At 40.7% G+C, this 24,132-nt stretch overlaps 1 protein-coding gene and 1 non-coding gene across 3 annotated transcripts; both read right to left on the bottom strand.

Moving 5' to 3' along the window:
• Positions 1-407: 407 nt before the first annotated feature.
• trnam-cau (transfer RNA methionine (anticodon CAU)) lies at positions 408-479 on the bottom strand. The gene has a single exon. It is a non-coding gene; the product is annotated as a tRNA-Met (tRNA).
• Positions 480-5,364: 4,885 nt separating this feature from the next.
• On the bottom strand, positions 5,365-23,799 carry LOC113016764 (protein shisa-like-2A). Of its 2 annotated transcripts, none has more exons than XM_026159866.1 (3): positions 21,268-23,799; positions 12,373-12,509; positions 5,365-8,246 (listed from the first exon to the last, which is right to left on the bottom strand). In XM_026159866.1, exons 1-3 carry the CDS (start codon positions 21,447-21,449, stop codon positions 8,059-8,061), a joined length of 507 nt encoding a protein of 168 aa, XP_026015651.1. In that variant the 5' UTR covers positions 21,450-23,799; the 3' UTR covers positions 5,365-8,058. The 2 variants fall into 2 exon arrangements, with proteins under 2 accessions (XP_026015651.1, XP_026015652.1); XM_026159867.1 differs by having other exon boundaries at positions 21,718-23,799.
• Positions 23,800-24,132: the final 333 nt, after the last annotated feature.

Genomic DNA, 24,132 nt, shown 5'->3' with positions numbered 1-24,132 from the left:
TCTAAGCTTTGCTATTTTATGTTTACTTTAATTATATTTAAAGCTATTTGGCTGCTATGTTTTATTCATTATCAAAGAAGGTTCGTAATTTGCGATCTATTCTGTTTATACCTCTGTGTCCAAGCATGCGCCCATTTCCCTCCATTCCCCCCATTCCACATTAGTATTGTTTTGTTGGTAATAATAGTAAGTTAAACTAGTTTAGTTATTATTCTATAATTCCATAAATACTACAAAAATCATGGTAGAATGGCAAGAAAATGCAAAATGGAAATAGCAATATATCCTAAACAGACTGTAGAGGTAACCCTGGCCCTGTGCGATCCAGCAGGTAAATGTGAGTCTTTATGATGAGCATGTTTAATTGTACACCAAATTTAACATGCGCTGATTTTAAAACATGCGATTAGCAGAGGATGGTTTCGATCCATCGACCTCTGGGTTATGGGCCCAGCACGCTTCCGCTGCGCCACTCTGCTATACGAAGATAACCGTCCGATTAAGCAATATTAACAGGCTTTAGTATATTGTGTGATCTGAATTGCTGTTCATTAAGAAAATATATAGTCTCTCTGTCTATATATATGATTACATATTTTCGCTGCTAATATGAAAGATAGAATTTTTTTTACATCGTGCTCTTATGTCAGAGTTTTCAAGCGATCAATAGCAGCAAGACAAAGACAAAAAAAAAATCGTTAACAACTGCTTTGTGTTTATTGAGTTTCTACTAATTATTTTCAAATGTTGTGAGGCGACTATTAGAAGTTTTGAGATAATCTTTTTTGTATTATGAGACCAAGGGGCAATTTAAAAGGAATTCAATTAAATGCACGCATTTTTCTATGGATATTTCGGAATAGCTTCACAGATGCTGCTGAATTGTGCAAATAAACTAAACAAACAGATCAATATATGAAGTACGTGCATCTGGCTGCCTGCAGAGGTTCAGTGCAGATGACACTAAGATGTTCCAGGTTTTTCTTTTTTCTTTTTTTTTGCCTTCTTCTGGCTTCTCACATCCCGGAGATAAACACAGTCTGTCTTTTTCACTTTTTCCCGCCCTGTGTCAGATTGCGGCAGCATAAAAGTCAGACAGCTGACAGGAAATGCTGTTTCTAGTTCCCACACAGGGCTGGAGTCACCAATGGCCACGGCCTTGGAGCTGTTCTGTATTATTGAGTTTGTTGTTTTTTCATGTCCTTGTGCCAGGCTAGCTCTGCATGTGCCCAGTCAACATTATTTATTATCAGCCTGTGTGCTAAGAAATCACCTGTTATTGTATCAGGCTGCTGATTCTTTAATGACAAGATAGAATCCCCTTCAGGACATTTTGTTTCCCGTGAGGAAGCTCAAATCAAGCCTGCGATCTTGTTTTTGAGTTTCAACATCATGGGAGTGTTCCATAATTTTAAAGAAAGAAAGAAAGAAAGAAAGAAAGAAAGAAAGAAAGAAAGAAAGAAAGAAAGAAATGGTTTTCATTCACACTAGCAGCTCTGTGAGACTGGGCATAGTCCCAGCAGTGAATCTAGCATGATAACATACAGATTAGACAAATGGGAATGTCATTTGTTTTGCAGGTATTTTGTCATAAACAAAATCACTGGACAAATTGAATTTCTGACCTGATGATAGTGCTAGACAACAAAGGAGACGAGATATTGTTACAGTGCCAAAAGAATCCACAATATACATGAAATCAATTTGATTTCAGTCAGCACTTCTGCACTCAAAAGACTATATTTTATATCTGATCTGCAGTGATCTATATTTGGAAATGGTTTATTCAGAGACTTACAGAGAGCACAGCTGTTTCTGGATAATAGAGTCTATTTTTGTATGCTCATAGAAGCAAGACAACAGAGCAAATCAGGCAGGAGTGATGACAGATTTGACCTTAGTGAAGTGAGTACATACATTAAAAGGAGGATCTGGGGTAAAGTGGGTTGCTGATACAGCATAACAGCATTGTAGGCTAAAGAGCTAAAAATATCACACCCTATATGAGCCTATAATTGCCAGCTGTTTAGAAGGGAATTATGTGACATAGCACTGAAGTGAACTGCTGGGATTGCAGTTGAATGTCGCCACATAATTTGCTATTGAGCTCAGGTAAGGTCAACACCTCTTGTTCTTCGGTCCTTAAACTATTTCTAACCAGTTTTTTGCAAGTGTGGCTTAGACAGGCCAACGTTTGCGGAGTGCTGGTGTCTTGAAGGTGGAGGTTGTCCCTAGGTCTGTAACAATGCTTGACTCAGCTGTGAAATCTTCCAGTTTATTTCAGCAGTGTCTTTCTTATTAATGTGGCTCTATCTGCCTCTATGATTATGATAACTTTTCCCTCACTTTTTACTTAATGTAAGACCAACGTAGTTCATGTGTGGCGTGTAAAGAGGTGAGTACTCAGCATAGGTAATTCTTGAGAGATCAAACACCAGTTTCGGGATGCCAGTGTTCAAGGCGCAAAGTCAGTAGCTGGACTTCTACGGCTTGAGTTTCTCTCTTATCACAATGTAGAGATTTTTCTAAATCTTGTTCCCACTCAGCAGTTCATTGAGCTGAGCTGAGTTTCAGGCTGACAGAACCACAGTAATTAAAAGCAAGTAATGCTACTGATAAACTCACATCAGTCCCTGTGATTGATATTACCCCTGCTCTACAGTTGAGCTGTTCTCAGTACTTAGATTAGTTGAATCCCGTTGCATAAGCAGACTGAGAACACACAAAACTGATGCAGCACACAGGTGGAAGACTTTTTCCATCCTGTAATTCTGCCTACACATGTCCTTCTATGTGTTAAATCAGTTAGCAAAGTCACTACTTACGTCTAAAAGGCCACACATTTTATAACCTCAATCAAAGAATGGCCGTCAGGACAAAACAGAACTTGCTGTTGCAAAGTCTTTGTAATGATGGGATACCTATAGCACTGGAAAGGACTGAAAAAGAGCAGTACTGACTGTCTGGTCAGAACACAAAAATAGTCTCCCCATCTCTTCCTTTGTTTGTTTCATTGTGGTGTTACTAGGAGAACATTTATTGAAATGACTCACGCCTCTCCTTAAATTCATTAGATCCACTTATTGGATAAGTGCTATGCCAGAGAGAGCAGTGCCATCCCACACATCCATCCATCCAGTGTGCTGACCTGCCACAAGTCATTTACAAATTACACCATGGCACTATAAGTTCATTCAGTCCTACACACACCATACTGTCTTTATGAATCAGTGTTCTATATCTGATACAGCAGCTCCTCAGTCCTGCGTTATTGCTTCCTTTCCAACTTTCTTTTTGCTTAAGCAGAATTTCACATTTCATTGTTTATTTTCATCATCATTGTATTACTTAACCATCTGCGTGTGGCTGGAAATTTAAAGTGCTGTGAGTTCAAATCGTGTCTCTGTACACTGCCAATACCGATATAATTTCATGGAGAGGCCTCTTTCAACTTCTTGAGATTTTGTTGTCATCATTCGCTACGATTGGCTCATCTGTTTCGAAACAATGAAACCAGTGATGGATTGAATTTGAATTCCCCGTCAGACTGAAATTTTACACTGTTCGAGAAATAAGCAGAAAGATCATTTTTATGGAACACTTCAGGTTAATGCTATTACTTAAATAAGATTGAAGATGAATTTGAATATGAAACCTTTTCCCTTGGTAGTTTTGCAGTCTGCGTAAATGATCAAACTAGTGCTTCCTGCAGGAGTAAACCTCAGGAACAAGAGTACACTATGACTCATTTCAGATCTGCCACCTACTTCCTCTCCCTACATTTAGTGCTAATTATGTATCCGAGTGAAGGATCTGACATACTGTTCCTAACCAACTAGGCTTCAGACTGCTCTCAGTACGGTAGCTTCAAATTACAAGAGTACAAATGAGCACTACCTGTCAAGTGTACAGCAGCAGTACCTTAGAGGGTATTGCCTCAGTGGCAAGCTGTTGTACCCAAAATGAAATACTTCATTTTCTGAGTGTTTTTAAACAGCCTCAAAATGAAACATCTTTTAATTATTGTGATCTCAAAAGAAATTCACTGCAGTTCTTTGGCTGCATCACCTTCCACATGCAACACTTTTCATTCCACTAGTGAAACTACACTAAACATCACATACTGTCTGGAAGCCTCCAAAAGATCAAAGCACAAGCATGAAACCGAGCTGCTGTGTCTTATATTAAAACATATAAACTAAAAATTACCATTAAGTGAGGCACCACTCAAAAGATTTGTAACACCTGCTCACTCAGTTTTTGCTTTCACTACTTTGAGCTGCTGCTCTTTACTATCGTCCCGGTCTCTCAGATTAGCTCACCACCTGTTCAATTTCACTTATTTAACTAACCCGCAAGAATGGATTTCAACTATAAGATGTTTATATATTGATGTTGTGGGTCGTGAAAAAGTGCCTCATTTAGCCTAAATGATAGCCCGTCTTGTAAGACCACCAAACTCATGGCACCATGATTACTATCAGACGGTAAGTAAGCAAAAGGTAAATAAGTCTGAACCATTTCAAGAACGTTTCTTTAAAAGTAGTTCCAAAAATCATCAAACAGTGTGATAAAACTGGCTCTCACATCACTACAGGAAAGAAAGATCTGAATGTTCCCCTTTTTCCGTTTTTGCTGTAGATAAGAGGATAAATTCATTTCAGTTACCAGCCTCAGAAATCACCAATTAAATTTACTCCAGGTAAGAGTCGATAAGCAGATAAGCAGCAGACACATCAACATTAATTGTCTGGAATAGACTGTGGCAATCAGGCAAAATAAAAAAAAATAAAAAAAAGGGACACCATGAGGTGAACACTACACCAGTGAAAATGGTCTAATGAGCCGAAATTGTTGTATTTGTAAGCCACAGAGAGGATGAAGATGGTAGTGTGGCTTTTGCATTGAAGCCTGGATGAAGAGGCTCAAGTTTGACTGCTTTAAAAATAAAAACATTTGTGGCTACATTTGAACTGTTTTGCACAAATTTCATATTCATACACATACATTTAGGTATAACTTGAAACCATGAACTACTACTAAACTATGCGCTTGGATTGCAGAGGACCAAGAGTTTGCTGGAAAGACATTTGGAGTCTTGATGGTGCTGTTGCAAATGTAAAGAGCGGGGCTCTCTTCTGACATGTGGTTTGATATGAATGACTCATAAAAACATCCTATAATAGGGAGTAAATTACCAGTGAAACTCCAACAGCAGCTCCGGTGCGTCAAACTATAAAATATTCACGATGAACATTGAAAAAAAGTATGTTGAAAAAAAAGTGTACCGTAGTAAGTTCAAAGCTATGTAATAAAGGCAACAAACAGTATGCACACACACACAAACACACACATATAGCTTCATAATCTTTAATAACTTATTTATCAGTAATAGGCACTTGAGCTGCCAAACATTTTTCTGTAAGTACATTTCAACAATAAGAACGATTTATTGTAATTCATGTAGGTCATTAATAAGCCTGACACCTATCATTTAAATAAACTGAGCAGTTGCATTAACATGAAAACCCACAACTACAACATAAAGCTGATTTATTTTTCTTTCTTTCTTTCTTTCTTTCTTTCTTTCTTTCTTTCTTTCTTTGCAAAGTAAACACAAACTGTTCCATAATGTGAACGGGAGATATACAAGTGGGTTTGAAATTCCTCCAGATTCTTTTCACACTCAGCAAAGCACAACAACACTGATGGATTAAAGTGTGGCCAGACCTAGTTTTCATTCCTACAGCTGACTCAAAAACACTGAAATTACAAAGTCAAATCACATAATTCAAATGTTTTGGATTGAAAACAAATAAAAACAGCAAACCAAAAAGGCACATAAAAACAAAGCAAAATCTGTAGCTTTCTTTTCATTTGGTGGTTGCTGAACAAAGCACAATGTACAGTTGGACTGCTTTAAATGCAGTTTTAACACACCCTTGCTCTGCTCTGCTCTGCAGTGGCAGTTTCCAGAGACAAACTGCTGCCATTCGAGCTGGAGTGCCAGTATCAACCACATGCATGGTGCCTACTTTATACTCCAGTACTTCAGGTCTGCATGGATGGCTATAGTTTCTCGTACAACACAAAGTAAGAGACTGCAGCCATGCTAACAGCTCTGTGAGCCCGAATTTAAGGCACAGCATTGTTGTGAGACAGGTGCTAATACTACTGTAACATGCTCACAATGACAACGCTAAGGTGTAGTTGCTAAGAAAGAATAATGATCACCAACTGTTTTAGTTTGGCTTGTTAAACAGCGCTAAATATATGCATACAAAACAAACCAATGTAGCCCCCAGAGTGAACATTTGACCTGATACTGGTGATCGATCTTGGAGTTTTGTAGACATTTCCTTTAAAATCACAAATGTTCATCTGTCATGGTTGTTGGTTTTTGTTACATCATCTTATTTTTTCCTCGCTTTGCTGTCCTGCAGTTCTCTTTTTCTGTTCTTTGTTTCTTTGTGCAAATTATTTGCGTCTCTTTCAGCTGTCTTGATTCACTTCACCTGTGTCTTATTGTCACTTTCCTTTTTGTGCATTTAGTCTGTGTGTTTCCTTCAGTCATTGTCATCTCGCTTTGGTTCTTTCTCTTGTCGCCATTATTTTATCATTTATTTAGGACTTCCTATCACTTAGATTTGTCCTATTTTTAAATAAACTTGGTCCACTATCATTGAACAAAAAAGGAGAAAAAGGCCAAACAAAAACCGGAATTTCTCATTTGCAATAAAAATTATATATTTTTTTCTTTGAAAGAGCTCTGTCTTTATGAAGGCCTGATTGGGAGTGGCAGGAGCAGCTAGCCATTGCTGCTGCACTGCACAAACATATACGCACCCAGCCATTCTTTAGTGACAATGCTGGGTGACAAGTGTGGTGGTTGTAATGGTTACGCTTCACTACAGTAAACAAACACAATGCTGACTGGCAAAAGTGCAACAGTTTTTTTGAACGTACTGTTTGGCAAGAATTGCACATGTACTTTAGCTCTCATAGCCGGGGTCGTGAGTGTTATGTGTCAATGTTCCATGAGAGAAATTGGCATAAAAGTAACCCATGTGTGAAAGACAAAAACCATTTTAAGAGATTGACAAAGCCAGTAATGTTACCTGTCACATGCTTAAAAGGACTTACAAATAAAAAATGTCTAAAATGTGTAAAAAAAAAGAAGGCTGACAGGATTCGGTAGCAGTGAGATGCTTCGGGTTCATTTTAACTCAGAGTTCAACCCTCTCTTTATTGACTGTCTCTTCACCTGTGCTCACTGTGTTTAGAGCCACCGTGTTAAATGAGAAGAAATGGCTCAAATAAATCAAACACACAGCATGTGGGCAAACTCAGTGCGCCCCTCGCCCCCACCCCAAACCCCCCGTTATTTGAATGAGTCAATGAGTTTGTTTGTTTTTTCTCCCCTCAAGGTCCATGTTGGGGTTACTTATCATTTAAAGAAATTTTTTAGAAGTAAGCTCATCCATCTAAAGCCATTTCAAACTGTGGATTTTAAATAATGTGCAATCAACATTTTTCAGTAAATATATTCTTTTGAATACTCACTGCTGGTGATTTTCCAGCATACAAATATTCAACTATCCATAAAGTAGCAGCCTGTAATTGTACTGTTTAGTTGTATTCCTCCAAGCAGCCTTTTGGGACAGGCAGCAAAATAATGATTTCCAATCAGAGGTTTTGCTGTCTCTGTTGATTGAGTGGAACAATAACTTCTGGGTTTCAGTGCAACAAATAATAGTTGTGACTCTTCAAACTAAAAGTAATACATGCAAAAGGTTGCGCCATCAAAATCACATTTGCATCTTTGGCTACATTTTTAATCAGCTGAAACCTTTTCAGTTTGTTCTTTTTCTAAAGCAGGAAAAATTTGTCTCAGGGCTCAAACAGAAATGTTTGCATTTGTGTTCTGTTGAATCAAACATGACAAAATGTAACTATGTGGAGATCAAACTTCAGCTCAGCCTGGATTGTTGTAATGCAGAAAACTATAGTGGAGTGGTGACAGGTAGGCGGCCAAGAAACACCAAGAAATAACTCTGGCTAAGCAGGACCCTCCACTTTGACAGACGTAACCGTAGCCAAGAAACAACGTTGGAAAAGGCGGTCAGGGTCCGGGGGTTGGTTGTCACAGTCCAGCCTGCCTCTCAGGAAATGTTTCCTGAGGCCTTGGGGACCAGGTGGGACACTGCTGTTACTGGGCCCTGGTGCTTGTGGGCTAGATGTAGAACCTGGAAGAAGAAGTTCACGGACAAGAGAAGAAATGATAAGGCTTGTGGTTCCACTTAGTACCATTTACTATGATAACGCTGATGATATCTGTAAAGTGAAATCAGAGACTACCTGTTCACCAGGGAAACAAGATCACACTTTCAGCATGATGAGGTAACTGTCCATAATATTGCATGGCTACTGGCTGTCAACAAGAATGACCAAAATGCATGATCATTTAGACAATCTTTATTTAAGCATCAGTTTTCTAAGTGATCCAATTTAGGGTCATGAGGGTGCTGGAGCCTACAAAGAGCAAGATGCCCAGGACAGATCACCAGTCTTTAGAATCACCCATTAACCCAGCATTCATGCCAGATTACCCGACATGGGAGGGAGAACATTCAAACTTTACACAGAAGTGGAGTTTTTTTGTTGGATATTGCAAATTCATGTGTTTTCTTTGCTATTTATGTGACACAGCATGTGAAAAGCCAACCAAAGACATGTTTGTTATCCTAACTTCAAATTTTATTTGTTACATACACAATTCGCAGTACAACATGCAGTGAAATGCTTGTCCAAGCAGACAGGCTGCAGGCGAGGCCACGCCATCTCAGGTCTACCCAGTTGCTGTAGAGATCGTTGTGTGTTAACGCAGTGTGCCAAACTGGCAACAACTTCACTGTCCACAATCACTCTCACAGCTATGTCAGAAAAATATGGCTAACTGAACACTTGATGACGCATAAACTGCAAATAAACAGCACATTATTTTGTCTCAGATATTCCCCTGCTCAGCACAGGCACAGGAGTAACCTGTTGAGTCAGCCAGACAACTTTAACACTATGTGAGTTGTGATCAGTGGACTGTTTCTTGATAACCCAGTGGCATTTGTAATTAGAAGTTTGATCATTTACAAATGTGTTACAAGTTACTATTTATCTCTTTGCACTGTTACTAAACCACAGTAATTCAAAGAGTTTACATAGTGTGACATCTTCAAGTTACAAATTTACAGAAAATAAAGAAAGAAATCTGTTTTCACATGACTTAAAAAAATTAATACATTGTGGACTTCAACCTTGGCTAATGATAAATTACCAGAGAGTATTGGGAACATCTTAATCCCCCATCTCACCCCTTAATGTTAATCTTGTTTGAAACGTTAAGCCTTAAATTGAGCTTTCCGACTGAGTTAGGTTATACGGCCTCTACAGATATCACTATAAAATGCAAATATTTCTTTTTCTGACTGCAATGCCACCTGTGTAAAGTGAGCGGACGGACAGAGTTTCTGATATACGTTTTGAATGCCCTGCACACCCACACCAGTGCTGTCAATTACTCTGGCAGACTGGACCTCCATTCAAGTGGAAGATTGGAATTACACGATGTCCCCAAACTTCATCGACCAATTATAATGACAGCAGTGTCTAACAGGTACAACAAACCCCACAGCGGGGTGAATGAAAGAGCAGGTTGTAGATGTGTGTGAAGACCTGTGCAGAAATCTAATGAGGCAACTCGAGTGAAAACAACATTAAAGATATTTAATAATTTATATGCATGAGCAAAGCCGAACGGCACAGGAAACAGGGGTTACACACTTTGTGCACTTCGCGTCTGCTTGTGGAATTAAAGCTTTGTTTGGAGCAAATTATTAGAATGACAACATGTCTCTTTCTTAAATTCAGAACTCCATCCCCATTGTTCTTTGTTCAGATTCAGTTTCTGACCTGAGACAGGTAGCTTTAATATCTGAACACGCACACATCTAAATCTTCAAAGGGACTGCTATAATGCACACAAAAAGTTCAAACTAAGAATCTTAGACCTGCCAAATCAACAACAGGGTTGAAACAACGATGAACATATCAACTCATTTTGAGTAGAACAAAACAAAAGACATTAAAAACTATGAAATAACACATAGGAAACAAAGTTTTTAAGAAAAAGTGTGACATATTTTAAACAAAAACAGTCCATAAGTGCATGCACATTAGTTAATCTGGAAAATTTCAGGAAACTAAAAGTGTCACGGTCCTGAGTCTGTGGACTCAGTGTTTTTCTGTTTGTATTAGTTATCTTTGTTTTCATGATGTGTTTTGATTCTCTTGGGTTTGATTTCTGTCACTGTATCCCCTAGTTTAGTCCACGTCTGTTCAGTTTCCTGTTTTACTTTGAAAGTCTGTGTACTATGTCAATGTGTTGAGTTTTGCCTCCCCTTGTCTTGTCATGTCTGATGAGTCCCAGCTGTGCTCTCCTCCTGTTTCACATTCCCTAATCACCTCAGTATGTATTTAAGCCCTGTGTTTTTCCCTGCCAGTTGTTGCGTCCTCCACGTTTGTTGTGTGTGTATCCATGGTCGTCTTCCTTCAGCATCTCCTGTCTAGTTAGTTTAAGTTGTTGTTTATGTATCGTCCAAAGGTGACTCTCCAGCAAATAAAGCCGTCGTTTAAGTTAATGTTTTGTCTCCGAGTCCTGCACGTGGGTCCAGCCACTGACAGTCACACAACTCATCGTGACAAAAAGCACAGATGCAAAACTATCAAGAAGTAGAAAAGAAGTGCTAAGACCAAGGAAGACAGGAAAGAGATATTAGATTAGTGAAAACCTGATACCTGCATGTGTATTTTCCACCCTGAAGCATGGAGGAGTGTGATTCGTGTGATTATGGATATCTGGTTTAAGCAGCATATTTTAATTCACAGCAGACACTGATTAACATCTCTCCAAACTTGGAAGCAGAATGATGCCAATTTTTTTCAATATATTGTTTGGTCAGAAGATTTTTTGCATATTTCCTGAATATGAAGGGAAGGCTTGAAGCTGAACAAATACATTTATAATAACAACACCAGCTACATGAGCGATAAAGTCTGTTATTCACTCTATTTTCAGTTTGTTTTTATGTCTAATAAATAGTGGGATGAACATGTAGGTCATAAGATAAGATAAGATAAGATAAGATAACCTTTATTAGTCCCACACGTGGGAAATTTGTTTTGTCACAGCAGGTCATATTATTATTGTCATTATTAATTAACTGTCTGTTTTCTGGTCCTGCATGCATAACAAAAATGGATTTACCAGAACCTCTCTTAAGGACAGCACAAGCTCTCCAAAAACAATTGCTGAAGACAGGAGTGAGAGTGACCGTGGTAAAGCTGTGAGTCATAAAATCAAAACAATGTGCACAGTGAGACTTAAAAGACTTAAAAATTATACTGTGGCCATTTCTCAAACAGCCCACATGAATGAAAAAAAAATAAGCTCTAACTTATCTTTCAAAATATCCACCCAAACCCTCCCAGAGTCGTCCAGTCACAGCTCCACAATTGTGAGGCACAACATGGAAACCATTTTACTGACACTTAAAATCATTTGGAAAGAAATCCAGACAGAAAACTTCTAATTGCCCAAACACAAACTTGAGCCAAATCAAAACTGAATTGGAGATAGCGGTTACAAAACACCTGCTCTAAAACATTTCAAACACAGCTCCACCAAATGTAATTTTCTGCAAACATTTTTTATCTAGTACAAGGCTGCCTCCTCACTCAGCAACAAAGTTCGGCTGTCTTGTCAAAGAAGGTTTTCCAGTTTTTTTTGAAAGGAAATCATATCAGGTTCTTTTAGCATTCCTAAATGCCGTGTTCTTGGTTTTTCATTCAAAATACTTCTTTGGAGTAGCACACTGTAAAGGTCACAAATTTGAGATAAAACTTTTGAAAATTCAACTGTAACATCCACCCACACTCTGTGGCTGATGCATTCTACAGTTTAATGCTTCAGTAATTAAGAAAAAAAGCAAAATGTTTTGTTTCCAGATCAAGAAACGATCCAAAGCAAAGCATCTCTCATTGGTTGTGTAGTAATAACTTTTGTGCTTATGAATATATTCATCAGAAGTCTTTTGGGATTTTTTCTTGCTCATCAAGTACAATAATAATGTCTATAATAAAACAAAAAGACTGGCCATAAACCAAGGCAAGGCAAGAAATTAGCATTATTTTAATAATAAATAGAGAAGATACCAATTGACGTATTTCAGAACCTTTGGCTCTGACTTTGTCAGAGGCCCAGTTCTACTTAACTCTGTGTATTTTATTGATATGTTAGCAGAAAGTTTAACTCTGTACCTGGTGCTCGCAGCGGCAGTCCATTGTCCAGACCTCTGGGTTTGGTGGTGATGAACAGATAGCAGAGGACACACAGAGTGATGATGAAGGCGAGAAGAACCACAGCTGCTATTGAGAGACCCATGAGGGCTCCGAGACTAGAAGACACAGAACAAAGACACACCAGAAAAACACTTCCTGGTTACTGTAGCTCAGAGAGGTAACAATATTGCTGATGGCTAGAAATGTACAGGATGAACAACATCAGGCTGTCAATTTTGGCTCATCCATGGTTACCCAGTTCACACAAACTATCAGACTACTTATTTTGTTGGCCAGTCCTGGTTACAAATTTTGCCATTGTGCTCATATGAGAGGAAAGTTAAACAAAATGCAAACTCTTAAACTAATGTCGCTTGGCACACTGAGTAAGCTGAGATGTAGAGGAGGACAAGGATCATTTACTAGGAGCTCCCCTACAACAAAGTACAAATCATTAATTTCTTTAAGAGATCAATATGGAGGCTAATGTGATGGGGAAATGTCTGCTTGTCTGGTATGTGTACACCTTATCAAGAGTCACTGCTTGAAATTTAGCACTGTCTGTTCTTTTTTATATTTTCTTCTTTGTTCCAATTGTGCATTATTGATAGAGAGTTAAGAAAAATAAGTAATCATTTTGGGTACACCTTCACAATCATCCCTGCTTCTTTTCATCGCATTTTGAACACCTGCTATTTTACTTTCGCACAAATATGGATACAGGCGTTTTGCTTTAAGCACCTGGATGGAGTCTCATGTAGGTCAGAAATTTGAGTTTGGACCACTGCAGACTCCTCAGCCTCATTTTCAGCTCATTCAGTTCTCATACCAACCTGGCAGCAGATCATTATTAGGCACTGATGCTACGTATGCTACGGTTTTGTTAAGTGTCAAACTGTGGGTTCAGAATTTGGCAGTTTTGAATATTTGCAAATTGTTTTAAAAATGTATGTAATTATGAATGCAGAAAAGAATTGTTAGATTTAAATCCCCAATACAAAACTATCTGGAAAGCATATGGTTGATTCTGTTCATCTGAATGTAATGTTTTCAACAGTACAGTTTGGACTGTTTATAAGATTGGGGAAACCTGCAGTCAGCTGAGACTGAAGAAGTCACTTGGATGTTTCTCCCATTGAAAACGTTACATTACTACCTGGATGATTGAGCATGCATCAAAATATCTGGAGAGCATCTAACTGCTAATGGTTTGTTTTTCAGTGTGACAATGGTCCCAAACAACTGCCAAAGCCATAGAAACATACCTGAATAGAAAAACCGATATTAGCCTCGGCAGTTGTTTGGGATTTACTTACCTGGATGATTAAGCATGCATCAAAATATCTGGAGAGCATCTAACTGCTAATGGCTTGTTTTTCAGTGTGACAATGTTCCCAAACAATTGCCAATGCCATAGAAACATACCTGAATAGAATAGTGTTTGTTGGGCAGCTTAGATAATGTCACTTCAGAAAAGAATATCGCCCATATGGTTTTCACTGCCCTATGCACAGCCAAGAAAACAGTCCTCATGAACTGGAAAAATAAAAATAATCTTAATTCTAACCAATATAGAAATTATCTATTAGATTACATTAGTCTTGATACAGCCTCTGCCACCACATCAGATCAATTGCTCTGGGCTCCTTTGATCAGCTCCATCACCTAGTGGGGGTGGGGGGTCATAGTTTGGTCCTGCCTTCACTGTTGTGATTGGTGTGGGGGTAGGGACAGGCTTAGGGTGTCGGGGGGTTCCCCGGAGGCATCTTTCTTGGGGGGCTCAACCCGGGGTAGCGGTCATGTCCAATTAGGGGCTCTGTTGGCTCTCAGGTGACTGTTTCCTCGCGGCTGCGTGCAGCGGGGCTAGGGGAGGGTCTGTGCTGACGGACGTGGGTTACTGACCTGGTAGCCTGGCTGCCCCTGGGTGGGTCCGGGATGGGCGTGAGGTTCTGGGGGCGCTCCGTCTCTGGGCTGGGGCCCTGGCTGGGCCTCGGGGGCTTGGGTCCTGGTTGGTGTGTTGCCGGGGTTGTGGGCAGGTGGGTGCATGGGGGCCCAGCCCTGGCGCAGGGTGCCGCCGGTGTGTCGAGCCACCTGAGGGGCTCTTCAACTGGTGAGGGAGGTTGTCACATCTTGCAGGAGCTTTCCTCTCTTCAGGAGCTCTCTCTGCAGGAGGGGGAGATACAGGAGAGGTGGAGGAAGATCTCAGCCTGGGTGTTTATTGTCTTATGTAGTCTGGAAGATGAGTGGATGGTGGGGTGGGTGCAGTTTTCTCTGTGGTGGGATTGGGTGGACTGTCCCGGGCTCTGTGGGGCCGGGCGGCGCTGCTGCACTGGGCCCCGGTCTGGATGGGCCTGGGCCCCCTTTCCCTGGCGGGTCGCGGAGTATGGGAGTGCCTACTGGGGTCAGCGGGGGAGCTGGCCCCAGGGAGGGGTCACTTGCCCCTCCCTTCCTTCCCTCCCCATCTCCATCTGCCTCCCTCTTCCCGCTCCACCAAAACCACCCACACATGCAGGACCTTGGAGTGGGGGTATGTCACCAGGGTGCAGAGGAGGCTACCCCCCCCCCCCCCCCCCGTCCCCTTCTGGCTGCCTCTGCCTCAATTTTATCCCACAACTTAGACATTCACATTACTCACACTCTCATTACACATACATATAGGATCTTGGGGGTGGGCACGATACACGGATTCCAAAAGACCATCAGGGTGTACACCTCACCCCTGGCGTCGTTGCCCACCTCTCAATGTTAAATACACGTAGACATTGAGGGCTATCAGGAGGGACTATGCGCTTACCTGCTGCTCTCTGGCAGGTAGCTCCAAGCCCTCCTGGGTTTTAAATGCACCTTAGAACACACATGCATCAACACTACAATGAGCGGGTGGAGGGAGGTTTGGAGTCTTCTCTCACCCCCGTTCTCTGCGGCCTGCTGGAGCAGGGGGGCTAGGACTAGGAGGAGGAGTTGGCCGTCCGACTGCGGTCTGGAGTGTGGGGCCTCCCTGCTGCTGCGGAGTCGGGGCGGTCTGCCTCCCCCCACCGCAGGGAAAAGGGTAACACCACCTGGGTCTGGGTGCAGTTCCCCCCTCCAGGGGCAAGGGTACCTAGACCCGGTTCGTAGAGTAAGCTTGGGGAGTGTGATCGTGTGTACAGCGTCTCTTTATGTCTGTCTCCACGTTGGTTGAGTGTGGAGTAAGTGCATATGAGAGCATGAGGGTGGGAATGGATGTTTGTATCTGTGTGTGCCTGTATGTCTGTGTCTATATGTCAGGTTGGGTATCAGACGCCACCTCTCTGGGGACATCTCAGGCCCTCCAAGGTATGGAGGCCTATCTCCCCCCACCACCACTTCCCCTGCCAGTGGTGGACTCCCTCAGACATCGGTGCGTTGGTGGTTCTTTGTGTCCGGGGATGGGCGTCCAGGTACACACCGGCTCACTCCTTGGCGGCCGCTTATCAGGGCCTGGAGCCTGGGGCTCACTCGGGCCACTTCGGAGGTGGGGTGCCCCCGGCCACTTGGCTTGGGGCTCGGTCACTCAGGCGCGGCTGGCTGCCGGCGGAGCTCACGGGCGCGTAACTGCAACTCCCCCTGGCTTCTGCTCCGCGGCTGCTGAGTGAGCCCTCATCTGGGACTCTCCTCAGATCTTTCTGGGACAGTGGCGCGGCTGCCCCTCTGTTGGTCTTCCTTGGTCTCTTGTGTTCTGGGGGCCTCTGGATGTCTGGAGTTTTGATCTCCTCCATACCTGCTTCATGCCCTGGAGGACGGGGCTGTGGCCCCCCCACACCCTCTAGCAGATCATTACATGAAGGAACCTTTTAAAAAAACAAAAAACAAGCGCGTCCATGCTCACAGGTGTACACACGGGTGATCACACCCACAAACTACACCCTTTTTGGCTCCTACCTCAAAGCACACTGTGTTCTGTTGATCTTATGTGCTGCACAATAATGTTTAATATTTAGTATTTACTGTCATATTCCCATATATCATTGTGATGATGTCTATTCTATTACTCTTGTTCTCTTCTGCTTATTTTCTTTTTTCTTTCTCAACAGGTGATCCAGGTGATTGATATATGCATTTTTTATTTCTTTTTTTTTTTCCTGCTCATTCTGTTGGTTTTTGTCTTTTGCCCTTCTCCCCCGTCCCTCTTCTCAGCTGTTTCTCTTTCCCTCTTTCTTTCTCCCCTTCTTTCCCCCAGTCAAGTCTGTCCCGTATTCAGCAAGTGAAAATAAAATAAACAATAAAAGGTGAATCAAATGGACCATTACGGCAAGGCTGGGATGGTCAGTTTGGTAAAGTAAATTTGTTGGGCATCTTTCTTTGCCTTTAGACAACAATTCTGATGGCAAAAGAGCCAAACGGGACAGGCAAAAAAAAAGAAAAAAAAGAAAAGAAAAACCAATAATAGCCTCCCCATGTCATGACTGAGGGTCTAAGACCCTGAGTTTTACATTTTTAGACTTCTTATCTTGCACTCCAGTGGACTTCAGGTAGCATGAATGAATCATTTGGCTTCAACGCTATGGTTCATAACTCTTACACTACTGACATATCCCATAATTTTTTTCAATGCTCCTTAAGTAAATCAATGTTGTCCCTTTTGTCTTTTCTATTTGTGCTCTACTTCCAGTAGTACAGGACGTTTTTCTTAGTGAATGGATGATTTCCTTCTTTTTGGCCTTCTTCTTAATGCATTCTGTTAAGGACTTATTGAACCTATTATTAAACCTATTGCATTAAACCTATGAGACACAAGCAGAGTGAAAAAAGGACTAATTCTGAGAAACAGCAAATGCAATAAAATTCACTAATTCAGAATACATGTAGCCTCTGCTTATGCACGCTATAAAGCAGTGACTCTGAATCTCAAACTTAACCTCACAGCACTGTTAATATCAGTACCATGGTTAATAATAATGGATTGGATTTCTATAGCAGTTTTTAAGGCACCCAAAGCGCTTTACAATGCCACTATTCATTCACTCTCACACACTGGTGGAGGCGAGCTACAGTTGTAGCCACAGCTGCCCTGGGGCAGACTGACAGAAGTGAGGCTGCCATATTGCGCCTCACACCAGTAGGCGGTAGGGTAAAGTGTCTTGCCCAAGAACACAACGACCAGGACACAGAGCCCAGGGATCCAACCGGCGACCTTCCGGTTAAGGATGCGCGTCCCAACCCCCTGAGCCACGGTCGCCCCTGGTTAAAACCAGTTATGAGGTTACTGAGGTCTGGACCTCACAATTAAAGTTTCCGCAGTAAAAACTGCCGTGAGGCGTTGACTTTGATGGAAAATATGACCTTATAGCTCATGAAAATCAGAAATACAATGTCTTAAATTATGAGAATAATTCCTTAAGATCATAAGACCAAAATGTCCAACATCAGAAATATATATGCATTTATACAGGCAATACTTCGCTTGGGCTTCTTTTTCACAAATTATTTGTGGCAGTTCTGAGGTGTTACTGAACCTCAGGTTAAATTGATAAGGTACCAGCCTTCAGCTCGTCTACATTTATGAGTCAGGTGTTTTTCCTCTTCCTTTTAACAATACCCCACAGAGAATCGAAAGGGTTCAGGTCCTGCTACTTGGCTGGCCATGCACAAGCACAGTAATAACATGGTCAGCAATGGCTGGAAATGTCACACTGGACTTCAAACAGCTTAGATTCAGTGCCTTTTCCTCCAGACTCTAGGATTTCCAAATTTAATCAGCCTGCCCAAATTCTTGAATAGATTTTTCTTGACAATTCTCAAGGCTGCGGTCTTTCCTGTAGCTTTTGTACATTTTCCTACCAACGTTCCATTAATGTGTTTCAATACAGCACTCCACAAACAGCTAGCCTTTTCAGCAATGACCTTCTGTGGCTTACCCCCCGCCCCCACCCCTGCAGAGCGTGTCAGTGAGCATTAAATAATTAACTGAAAGATTCTAATGTTTACCTCTGCCGATCCATAGAAGCCTCACCCACCTTTTGTCCAAACTGTCTGTTTATTAGTAGCAGCCAGTCAGAGTAAGGCCTTAAAGGGGGGAGGAGCTAAAATGGCTCATTGCAGACAAACGTCGAACGGAAAGGCAGCATCAAACCCAAGAGTGCAAGAAGGAAAATGTGGAGTTGAAAATTAGCATCATATGTCCCCTTTAAGTTTGTTTTTATTTATGTTAGTTAATGGCGTAGCAGGAACTCACAAAATGTGTGGGATTGCACGTGTTGCCCACCCACCAGGCTCTAGCAGCAAATCACCACTGGAAGGTGGCAGTGACATTTTATTTAATATTTGGGAGATGCATTTTCCATGTTAATGTAAAATGTATTAATGCAAAATCCACATGTTAAACCCGGTTTTGATGCAGAGTCAAATAGAAATAATAATTTTTTTTTTAAAAAAGAGCTGCCTCTAACGCAAGGATGTCAAACTCTTTTTGCACAGTGGCCCACATACAGCTCACTTTGATCTTAGGTGGGCTGGACTTAAGATCAAAGGGAAACTCCCCTTTCTCTCGGTGTACGGAGGTTTAACTGCACTTTAATCTCTGAGACATCGCAATATAAGAAAAAGAAGTCAACAGAAGTGCAGTGTCAACTGTATGATAAAGAAATGCTGTTTTAGTTGATAAAATTAATCTGTCTGTGCAACTCTTTGGGCTTCAACTGAAATCAATGTGTAGAGAAAAGGTTCTGGTAGTTCATTTATTGAAGCAAATGATTTATGTAAATATTTATATATTTTATTTATTTATTTGTTTCAATTTGAATACACTGTAAACAATGTCTATTGTTTTTTGTTAATTGTTAATCTATTACTTTATTACTGTTGGTGTGTATAAATGGAAAGTGTTTGTCAGCAGAACAAGCTGTAAAATTTATGAAAATATTGTTAAAAATGTATGCCCTCCTTCACGTTTTCCAAAGATGTCCAGCGGGCATCTTGCCCAGGCTTTTTCTGGCCCCCAGGCCTTTACGTTTGACACCTCTTCTCAAAACTTTTCTTTTTCAACTGAAACACGTCTTTAAAAAAACACCTTTGGATGTGCCCCTCAAAACCTGAAAAGGTGCCTCTCAGTTGGAAACACTGTTTATGCAGAACATTTATAGTTAATTAACACATTACATAATTAATTGCAGCATCATGAAAATGCCAGTATATGTATATATGCAGTGTATGCAGGCAGAATGTGAGAACTGATGAAAACCACCATCTTTCCTAATTAACATTTTACTTTACTGTCTGAGAATCCAGAGTATAGAATGTACTTGAAGTAAAAAAAAAAAAAAAAAATCACAGAATAGAAGCCTGATTATTATTCTCTGTTCTCTCCCCCACACTAAAGACTACAAGAACATTTACTACATTCTCATAGGAAGGAACAAGATGTCCTAAACATTCGATTTTTGCACCTGAGCAGCAGAGTATGCGAGTTATGCTCTCTGTTTCCTGCATGATGATATGAATGCATACTCTGTGGCTTAAAAGTGTTAAAGCACCAGTGTTTCACTGAAATTCTTATTACATATAATGACATATAATGATGCAGAGTAGCCATATGGTGTCCGCTGTTGGCTAGTTTCACTGACCTTAACTCCCACAGACATGAAAGCATGGATAGATTTTACACATACACAGCTACTGAGATTTTTGTGCGGAACAGGTGATGTTGCACTCTCTTTTGATGATGTTCTTTTCCAAGGTTTAGGTATGTGAATCTCCCCACTGTTGAACAATGGAGGATAATGTAATATTTTACTGTCAAATATTTTAAAAAAGGAAATAGAAAAATAATGGGCTATGAAATATGTTACATTAATTTTGAGAACAAAATAAGAACATAATCACAAATCTTAAATACCCAAAATAGGAAAACTGAAACATGACAATATGGCCCCTCTACATCCCTACTGGCATTGCAAGAGTGTCTAGGTGCTTGGGCTTAATTGACAATTGTCCACAACTTGAATTGCCTATGGCAACTTAATATGGCCACCATGCCATGCCAGTCATGCTCTCTTGGTTGCAGTTGACACAAAGCCCCTGTTTTCCTCCGGGGTCAGCATCCATTTTATGTTGTGGCTTATGAGTCATAACACAAATTGCAGAAATGATCCAATTATGTATAATAACCCTGGGGGCAAATTTTGGTTTAACCATATCTCTTGAACATCAAGCATAGAGGGGCCCCTGAGCACAAAAAACAAAACAAACAAACAAACAAACAAACAAACTCAACAGTTCTAATTTACTGTTTTAGAAGTTACATCAGATTTGAACATTTACACTTTTTTTTCTTATATTTTTATTTCCGTGTTTCTGATTTCAGTTTCAATTTATTTACTTTAAATGATTAATTACAGTATGCGCGTGCATGCCTGAGAGCAGCGCATAAGTCATTAATTTATCTTCCATCATTTGCTTGCTTGTTTGTGGTACACCTTCATAATTTCCTCTGCACCGTATTGCAGTTAAAACTTCAGATTCATTGAAATTCGTCTCTGCGCTATTAAATTGTTCTAAAGGTTACCCGTGTTCTCTGTCTCAAAACTCCCTCTAGTCTATAGTCTCTCATTATAACAGCCAATTACCATGATTGGAGTTAAACAGACACGAGACGCAAAATGTCATCAGCAAGTTGGCTCTTAAATACAAAGCACTAATAGGAACACTAAATGATTCTGCGCGTTTACCTTATATTTCCCTCTGCGGTTCTGTTTAATCCAAGAGATGCCAGAAAACTGGCATCGCATGCTTCCTGCTCTCACTGCGCTCTGGAGATTGCCTGATACATGTTGATTTACATCAATGTCATGTACCATCTATAAATCGGAAAATTCTATGAAACACTCATCAGTGATTTAAGAGTTTACATGCTCTTACCTCAGCCACCACATGTATCCATATTCGTAAGGGAAAAAGCTGTTGGGGTCAGCGCAGCAGTACTTCAAGTCACTGAACCCGCAGCAGTAGAGTGCCGTGGTGTCACCGTCCGCTTTCGGACACGTGAAGTTCTCCACGAGCACGTTTTCTTCGGTGTAGTAACTCTCGCAGTCCGAACTCATGTCAGACGTAAACTGCGCGCACTCGGAGAGCCAGATGCGCGGTGATTAAAACCCGGTTTCATTCCGTCCATTTCCCACTGCCGCAACTTCTCATCACCGTCAAACAGTGTGATCCAGAAGCTGTACCGCACTCACACTCCCTCTCTATCTCCCCCACCCTGTCGTCATGGTACACAGTACATTCGTATAATCCGATCCCCGATATCTTTAACTAATCTATGTTAATGATCAACTACATTACCTAAATGATACATTTGGAAAGATTTACCTAATTAAGTTGCAGTATGCATTCAGGAAGCAGGCAGCTGTTGACCACATATAAAGACAATTCAAAGCTGAGGGCTCTGCCCTCATGGCACAGGTGACAATCAAGTGCGCCAAGCACGTGCCAGATGCATGTCTCTTGTCATCTTGCGACCATAAGCACAGTGGTGGGCTAGGTGAATTGGAAACAATGCATTAATGTGGCAATCATGACCAATCTCCTTCTTACGGCTTTCCTGGTCTGGAAATGCCGTGTGAAAGCGTTTTACATCAAATTCAATCTATCGTTTAATCATTTTAACATGAAAGTAAAGCACGATAGCGCTACGATACCAAAACTCTTCTGTAAAAGTGCTAAAGAGACCAAGGTCACAGGGGCGCCTCCAGAATTTTGTTTATAGGCGTGCAGATATGGGGGCCCCTACAAATATTATGGTGGTTTAATAAAAATGGAATTTCCAGTTTTATTATGCTGCTGTCAAATATAGGTTACTTGAAAAATGTGGAAAAAAAGAGAAAAAGAAAATAATTATCCATCTAGTTTATTTCCTGCTATTAAAATTGATATCATTATAAAAGTCACCTTTAATAATGCAAAATTGTATCGAACATTTAATATTTTAAAACTGAAGTGCTGACTTGTGTGACATGGTGTGTTACCCAGCTGGAAGCAGCCATTATGAGCTGGTAAACTGTGGTCATAATAGGATGCACATGGTTACAACAACACTGAGACTGTGCCCTTCAAACCATGATTCATTGCAATTAAGGGGCGTCAAAGTGTGCAGAAAAAAAAAAATTCCCCACATCACAATCAGCGGCCTGGATTGTTGACCCCGGGTGGGTCCATGGATTGATGCTGTTGTCTGTGTTGTCAAGCCTAGTATCTGCAGCAGTCTTTAAAAGTCCATTTTTATTTAGCCTCTGCCCACTGCAGACTCAGGCTTCTGTTTGTGGCTGACATGGTCTTTTGTTTTTTAAGCCCATTCTTCACAAGACTGGATGGATTTTGCATGTGGAGAACCTTTTCTGTTCAGCACTTTTGTAAAGTGAACTTACCTTTCTGTCAGCTCCAACCAGTCTGGGCATATCTCCAATGACCTCTGTCACCTTTTCTTTTCTTGACAATCCACAAAACTGATGATTTTAGGCATAACACACCATACAAAATTGTCACTGTTACGTCATTGCTTCCCAGTGGTCTCTTGTTTTACTATGTGTTATATTTGAACCTGCCTTTTGTCTCACTTTTTTTTGTCTCTTCAAATTTCAGCAGATCTGTATGAGCCATGACTAAAATGTTGGTTCATTCTGTCACACTGATGATCCCTTATAAAAATCTCCATGACTTGAAAAAAAATGGAAGGACTGCAGTCCCACTCTACATCCTGAGTTGATTTAAATGCTGTTACTATCTATCCTCTTCACTTCTTCACTCTGAATGGAGACATGAGAGACAGCAAGTGATTTCTTTCACAGCTACAAGCTTCTTTACCTGGCATTCAGAGGGCACTTGGTGCACTCATCCTAATCATCAAGCCCTCACATTGTTCTGAATTGACATGACAATCTTTTGGCCACTGAAAATTGAGAGCTTTATGCATAGATATGAGTATCCACACATCAGTCCATTTACTCCATTATTTATCTAATTCAGAGTCATGGGAGCCGTAATTGGACTTAAGACAGAAATGCTCTCACATACACATCTATGGTCAATTTAGAAAAATCACAAATTAGCGTAACAAGCATATCTTTGGAGAGTGGGAAGAAGCCGAAGACAGAGCACATGCAGGCACAGGGACAACATGCAAACTCAACACAGCAACGTCCAAGCTAGATTCAAACCCAAGACCTGCTGATGTAAGGCAACTGTCACATCTGCACTGAATAAAAAAGGAAAACCACTCCAATGCTCCAGCTCAGTCACTTTAGTCTGTTTTTCCTCCTCGTCGAGCAGAACAATCCTTTAGAAATCAAGTCAAACGCTTCACCTTTAAATACATTTGACTGATTAAATTAATCATTAATACACATTGTAAAGTTTATTTGTACAATTTCCTGAAGCCTGGTATCAGATCTAGGAAATAATATTTTATAGGTACACTTCTAGATGAGTTACCAGACTCATTGGACAGTATTTTATAATTTTGGAAAAATTATAGGAATAGAACTTTATGTAAGCTTCATATTTTTGTGATCAACATTTTGTGTTTGTTTTTTTAACATTAGTGACCAAATGCTAAATGAACACTCCTGTGATAAACCTTTAATACAGTAAAACTCACATTATCTTGAGGCGTTTGCCTTCAAAATGATTGGAAAGGCACGAACATGGTCAAGAGGTGCATTTATTTGTTTTACCCTCAGACTTTTATACAATCCAACTGATTTTGGGAGAGGACTCATCCACTCTGCC

This window comes from Astatotilapia calliptera, chromosome 23 (assembly GCF_900246225.1).
Source record: "Astatotilapia calliptera chromosome 23, fAstCal1.2, whole genome shotgun sequence".
NCBI lineage: Eukaryota > Metazoa > Chordata > Actinopteri > Cichliformes > Cichlidae > Astatotilapia > Astatotilapia calliptera.
The sequence above is the reverse complement of the archived record's forward strand: the minus strand, read 5'-3'. Positions and strand labels throughout refer to the sequence as shown.